Here is a 6,397-nt window from a genome sequence, read left to right as displayed (position 1 = left end):
TGACCCGTGTGGGGGGTGGGGGATGGGGGCAGTGCCATCCCCCCCGCCCCCCGCACTGCACCACGCACGGGGGTCCCCCCTCCGCGCGCTCGGGGGGTGGGCGGAGCCTCCCGCGCTGGCCCCGCCCCCCCCGGCCTCCGCAGCCGATGGAATTTTCCACTCGCGGGCGCGGCGCGGGCTCCCGCCGGCCACGCCCCTTCCCGCGCGCGCGCGCCCCGCGCGGCCCCGCCCACACCTCCCCCCCCTCCGCGCGGCCCCGCCCTCCCCGTTCCCGCCATCCCCCGCGGCAGGGCAAAGATGGCGGCCGCCATGGCGGCGGGGCTGGGCCGCAGGGCCCCGCGGCTCTGCTGGAAGGTGCGGCCGGGAAAGCGGCCTGAGGGGCCACGGGGAGCGGCCGTGGGGCCGCGGGATGAGCGGGGCGGGCGCTGAGGGTGAGGGAGAGAGCGGGGGGCCGTGGCGCGTGCGAGGCGTAAGGGGAAATCAATTCAGGCCTGGCGCTGCGGGGCTCACTCCAGGCTCTGCCTTTGCCTCCCCTCAGGCCGCCGAGTCCTTGCTCCGTCCCGGGGCGCTGCCGCCCTGTGTGGTTGTGCCGGTGCGGAGCAGGAGGAAGGGCCCGCGGCTGCCCGAGTGGGCCCGGGAGCTGAGCCCCGAGGAGAGGCAGAGGCGGCTCCGGTCCGCGGCGCCGATCTTCCCGGACGAGCGCATGGAGCGCACCTTCTTCTTGGCTTGCACGGGTACGGCGCACTCAGCCTGGCCCCGGTGATGTGACAGAGAGAGGATCAGGCTGAATTCCTTCCCCACTGTTCCTTCTGGCCGGGGGAGAGGCCTCCCTGCCTGATCTCCAAAGCTGTTGGTGCCTTTTACTTGAATCCTGGAATCTCAGAGGGGTTTGGCTTGGGAAAGCCCCTCCAGTGCCACCCCTGCCATGGGCAGGGACACCTTCCCCAATACCGGGGGCTCTGAACCCTGTCCAGCCTGGCCTGGGACAGTTCCAGGGATCCAGGGGCAGCCACAGCTGCCCTGGGAATTCCATCCCAACCCCTTCCCACCCTCTCAGGGAGGAATTCCTTCCCAAAATCCCCTCTAATCTTCATTTTGAAGCCATTTTCCCCTCTTCCGTGCATTGTGAGGGAACAGCAGAGAGCAGCACCTGTGTATGAGCTTATCCCAGGAGCTGTCTCTCAGAAATTCTCCCATTTCCCCTGCTCATCCCCTGGGCTCTGAGCCTCCCCCTGAGCTGCTTTTCCCCCACCCCAGCTGAGATCATGGATCCCTACGTCCCTCCCGAGGGCGATGCCCGCCTGACCTCGCTCTCCAAGGACGGGGTGACGCAGCAGATGCAGAAGCTGAGGCAAACAGCGGCCTCCCAGCTGGCGTACGTACCCCTCGTTAGCTAATTAGCGTAATGAACCTGCTGCTTGGCCTGTCCTGGGTCTGTCCATGGGAGATACTCCTCCCCCAGTTCCCCTCCAGGCCACCCCAAATCCCCTCAAAACTCCCACAAACCCCCCGGGACCCCAATGTGACCCCCTTGCGTTCCCTCCAGTCACCTCCAAGCCACCCAGGACCCCCTAAATCCCCTCCAGGGTCAACCCCCCAAACCCCCCACACCCTCTCAACCTCCACCAAACCCCCTCTGTGAGGGGGCTGAGGGATCTCTGGGTGATTTTTAGGATTAAGGGGCTGTTTCCTCCCTGTTTTTCCCATTTTTGTTGTTGGTTCCCCTTCCCCAGGAGTTCCCACCTCTCCTGCTGGGAGCAGCCACGCTGTGCACTCCCAATTCTTTTAGGATTCTTTGGATTTGGCTCTTTTATGATCACCTGAAGGTTTTGTCTTAGTGGGGGATCCCAAGTTCTCAGCTGATAAAAGCTGGGATTGAATCCTGTAGGATCCAAATGTCCAGGACAGCTCGAATTCTGTTCTTTCCTTAATTCCTTTCTTTCCCAGCCTTCGGAAGATCAAGGATCACGACCCGGATTTCAGCACCAAAACCTTCCCTGAGAAAGCCCAGGAGATATTTATTGAGGCCCACAACTCCCTGGCAAAGTAAGGCCCTTCCCTGGCCCATGGGGAGCTGGGATTTGTGGGGGAAAAGTGGAATTTGTGTGGGGAGAAAAGCGGGAATTTGTGTGGGGAGAAAAGCGGGAATTTGTGGGGGGAAAAGGTGGAATTTGTGTGGGGAGAAAAGAGGGAATTTGTGTGGGGAGAAAAGAGGGAATTTGTGTGAGGGGAAAAAAGGGAATTTGTGTGGGGAGAAAGCAGGAATTTGTGGGGGGGAAAGGTGGAATTTGTGTGGGGGAAAGGTGGAATTTGTGTGGGGAGAAAAGCAGGAATTTGTGTGGGGGAAAAGTGGAATTTGTGTGGGAGAAAAGCGGGAATTTGTGTGGGGGAAAGGTGGAATTTGTGTGTGGGGAAAAAAGGGAATTTGTGTGGGGAGAAAGTGGGAATTTGTGAGGGGAAAAGTGGAATTTGTGTGGGGAGAAAAAAGGGAATTTGTGTGGGAAGAAAGGCGGAATTTGTGTGGGAGAAAAGCGGGAATTTGTGTGGGGGAAAGGTGGAATTTGTGTGTGGGGAAAAAAGGGAATTTGTGTGGGGAGAAAAGAGGGAATTTGTGGGGGGGAAGGGTGGAATTTGTGTGTGGAGAAAAGCGGGAATTTGTGTGGGGAGAAAAGAGGGGAATTTGTGGGGGGGAAAGGTGGAATTTGTGGGGGGAGAAAAAATGGAATTTGTGTGGGGAGAAAAGAGGGAATTTGTGTGGGAGGAAAGGTGGAATTTGTGTGGGGAGGATAGCAGGAATTTGTGGAGAATGCAGGAATTTTAGGGGAAAGCAGGAATTTGTGTGGGAGGAAAGGTGGGATTTGAGGGGAAAGCAGGAGTTTTTGAGGAACCTCTTTTCCTGTGCTGAGGTGACCGGGGCGTTTCCTCTGCAGCTTTAACAAGCAGAAGCTTCACTCCCTGGTGACCGAGCGCTGCTACCCCGTAAGTGCCTGGAATTCTGGGGAATTTTGGGGTGTCTCAGCTGGATGGAAAGGACCCCCAGGGATCAGCACAATCCCAACAATCCCTCCCAGCTCTGGGGTCGTGGCTGTTCCAGTGCCCAGAAAGCACCAGCAGAGTCGGAGCTGGTTTTCGCTGGGAGGGGCGAACAAATCATTGATGATAATTTAATTAATTCCGAGCTGATCTCTGCTGGCAGGACATGGTGCGTGGGAACAGGTACAGAACCATCCGCTGGAGGTTCCTGGAGTCCCTGGAGCCGCCCAGGGTGGTGCACGTGCGCTGTGAGGGCATCCTGAACCGGGGCAACCTCTACGGGCAGGTGACAGTGAGGATGCACAGCCGCCAGGTGAGCCTGGGCCGGAGGGCAGGGACACCTCCCGCTGCCCCCGTCACCCAGCAGCCTGCCCCAGGGTGAACAGTCCTAAATTTCCCAGCCTTTCCTGGGAGGTCACTTGGATCACCCAGCAGCCTGCCCCAGGGTGAACAGTCCTAAATTTCCCAGCTTTTCCTGAGAGGTCACAGTTGGATCATCCAGCAGCCTGCCCCAGGGTGAACAGTCCCCATTTTCCAGCCTTTCCTGGGAGGTCACAGTTGGATCATCCAGGAACCTGCCCCAGGGTGAACAGTCCTAAATTTCCCAGCCTTTCCTGGGAGGTCACAGTTGGATCACCCAGGAACCTTCTCCAGGATGAACAGTCCCCATTTTCCAGCCTTTCCTGAAGGTCACAGTTGGATCATCCAGGAGCCTTCTCCAGGGTGAACAGTCCCCATTTTCCCAGCCTTTTCTGGGAGGTCACAGTTGGATCATCCTGGAGAAGGCTCCAGGATGTTCAATCCCAATGTTCCCAGCCTTTCCTCCTAGAAAAATCCATCCCTTCATCTTCCCTCACCTCGGTGATACCAATCCCAAAATTCTGCCCACCCAGCACAGAGATCCCAGCCTCTTTTGGGGTTGGAAAGCCCCCAAATCCCATCCCACTCCACCCCTGCCATGGGCAGGGGCACCTCCCACTGTCCCAGGTCACAGTTGGATCACCCAGGAGCCTTCTCCAGGATGACCAATCCCAATTTTCCCAGCCTTTCTTTCTAGGAAAATCCCTCTCTGCATCTTCCCTCACCAACCCCAACGTGCTGCCAGCCCAGCACAGAGAATCCCAGCTTTTTTTTGGGGTTGGAATCCCATAAATCCCATCCCGTGGGCAGGGACGCCTCTCACTCTCCCAGGTCGCTCCAAACCCCGTCCATCCTGGGGCCGTTTTCTGGATCTTTTGACAGATTTTGGCCATCTATGACCGCTTTGGGCGGCTCATGTACGGCGGGGAGGAGATTCCCAAGGATGTTCTGGAATATGTTGTGTTTGAGAGGTACCTGGTGAACCCCTATGGAACCTGGAGGATGCACGGCAAGATCGTCCCAGAGTGGGCCCCGCCCAAGGATCCCATCATTAAGGTGGGACAGGGCTGGGAGATGCAAATCCCTGGGGGAAGATGCAAATCCCTGGGGATCATCCTGGACAAAGCTGAGCTGCCTGGGAGGGGAAGGTGGGGGGTTCATCCATGGGCAGAGCTGTTTGGAATGGCCATGGAATTGTTCCCTGGCAGGCCGAGGGTTGGGAATGGCTGAGGGCGAGTCTGGGATAATTTTGGGAATTATTTCCCTTCTGCCTGACCTCCATAATTGTCTCTGCCTCCCTGTGTTACTAAAAACAGATCGTGGAGAAGAAGGAGGGGAGAACTCCAGTGTGATTCGAGGCTTCCCATCCCCTTCCCTTCTCCTGCCTCCCTCTGATCCCCCTATCCCCCTTTTTTCCCTTTCCAGAACCTTCTGCTCCCCTTTTTCCTGCTGATTTTTGTCCCTTGCTTTTGCAGACCGTGATGATTCCAGCCCCGGATCCCTCACAGGAGCATGAAACAGTGAAGTAGAAGGTTCTGGAACGTGGACCGGGATAACAAACAGGGAATGGGCTCCAGCCACTCCGGATTTGCCCCTCCAGGAGCAGGGAGCAGGACCTGGATGAGCTGTGGGAAGAGCTCGGCTCTGTCCCGCACTCCATGTGCTGCAGCCTCCCCCTCGCGGGGTTTCCCTGAGGATGAGGAGCCCTGGGAGCATCCACGGCCGCCCTCTGTCCTGGAATTCCTTGGGAGAGCCCTTGGAACATTTGTCACCTCCCTGGGAGGGGTCACAGAGCTGCTGCCCAGCCATTAAAACTTCACCAGTGTTCTCCCATCTCTCTTTCTCTGCTGATTCACAAATTCCTATTTTTTAACAGAAACCAGGAAAATTTAATTCAAGTTCTGTGGTGAGGGGAGTGCTGCCTTTGGGGTTGCCCAGAGGGGCTGCAGCACAGCTGATAATTGGATTTAATTTCAGTTTTGTTTCCTCACACGGGCTGGTGTTGGTGGCAGAGCTGGTGCTGTCACTGAGGGAGTGGCACCATCCTGTGGACACGGGGACATTTGCAGCTGTCCCTGCTTTGCCTGGGTTCCTTTTTCCTCCTCTGTGAGTCTCCTTCTCTACTCCTGCTCTGCTCAGCCAGTTCTCCTCACTCACAGAGAAGAATCCTCCCTGCTCACCCAAGAACAAACCCTTCTCTCCTTCCTGTCCTGCTTTTTAACTCGGCCACTTCCAGAGCATGGGAGAGTTCAGGGAATTTTTATTTCTTCCTTGAGAGAGACTTTGCAGAGCTGTTGAAAGGGGAGCTGTGGCTCCTTTTTGCTCCTCAGTGTTCCTTTTGGGAGGGCAGGGCCTCCTCTTTGTGCTGTGCTGGGAGAGGAGCCAGCAGTGCAATCCCTGCCATGTCCTTTGGGATGTCACTGGGGTCTCACAATCCCTCTGTTCCTAAAAAAAATCTTCTCCATGGAGCCTCTGCCTCGCTCAGGAGCAGAGTGTGGGAGCTCAGACCCCTCCATGGATCTCGGGGCAGGAGGGGATGGAATTCCTGAACCCAGAGCGGGGAGAGGAAAAGGGGATTGTTCAGGAAAAGGGGATTTTTTTGGGGTGGCTTCATTGAGGATTCCCTGAAGAAGCCCTGAGGATGGACAGAGGGATGAAGGGACACAGGGAATGGGCTCCAGAGGGCAGGAGAGATGGAATATTTGGAAGGAATTCCCCCCGGATGGGTGCTGTGGGGCTGGGATGGAATCCCCAGAGCAGCCGTGGCTGCCCTGGATCCCTGGCAGTGCCCAAGGCCAGTGGGAGGCGTCCCTGGGTGGGATTTAAGGTCCCTTCCCTCCAAACCTGGGGTTCTGGGGGTTCCCCAGCCCTGACTCTGAATTTAAAGGCGTTTTTTGGGAGAATGGCCTTTCCTTCCAGTCAGCCCCTTCCCAGCCTCTGTCCCTCAGCCCCTGCACTGCTGGATTTCCTCTCCAGCCTCTTCCCAGCCTCTGTCCCTCAGCCC

At 57.4% G+C, this 6,397-nt stretch overlaps 1 protein-coding gene across 1 annotated transcript; it reads left to right on the top strand.

Annotated features, from left to right (window-relative positions):
• The first annotated feature begins 243 nt into the window (after nucleotides 1-243).
• Nucleotides 244-5,226, top strand: MRPL45 (mitochondrial ribosomal protein L45). The gene is made up of 8 exons (XM_054649382.2): nucleotides 244-354; nucleotides 539-734; nucleotides 1,258-1,375; nucleotides 1,948-2,046; nucleotides 2,931-2,979; nucleotides 3,197-3,346; nucleotides 4,276-4,449; nucleotides 4,869-5,226. Exons 1-8 carry the CDS (start codon nucleotides 298-300, stop codon nucleotides 4,920-4,922), a joined length of 897 nt encoding a protein of 298 aa, XP_054505357.1. The 5' UTR covers nucleotides 244-297; the 3' UTR covers nucleotides 4,923-5,226.
• The last annotated feature ends 1,171 nt before the right edge of the window (nucleotides 5,227-6,397 follow it).

This window comes from Agelaius phoeniceus, chromosome 26 (assembly GCF_051311805.1).
Source record: "Agelaius phoeniceus isolate bAgePho1 chromosome 26, bAgePho1.hap1, whole genome shotgun sequence".
Classification (NCBI taxonomy): Eukaryota; Metazoa; Chordata; class Aves; order Passeriformes; family Icteridae; genus Agelaius; species Agelaius phoeniceus.
Note: the sequence above shows the minus strand (reverse complement) of the source record. Positions and strands in the feature narration are given on the sequence as shown.

What these genes read in the sequence shown, in the direction of transcription:
- MRPL45 (XM_054649382.2), top strand. Translation starts at nt 298, where the DNA reads ATGGCGGCCGCCATGGCGGCGGGGCTGGGCCGCAGGGCCCCGCGGCTC. An exon ending in CCCCGCGGCTCTGCTGGAAG is followed by an intron (nt 355 to 538) that starts GTGCGGCCGGGA and finishes GCCTCCCCTCAG; the next exon opens with GCCGCCGAGTCCTTGCTCCG. An exon ending in TGAGGATGCACAGCCGCCAG is followed by an intron (nt 3,347 to 4,275) that starts GTGAGCCTGGGC and finishes ATCTTTTGACAG; the next exon opens with ATTTTGGCCATCTATGACCG.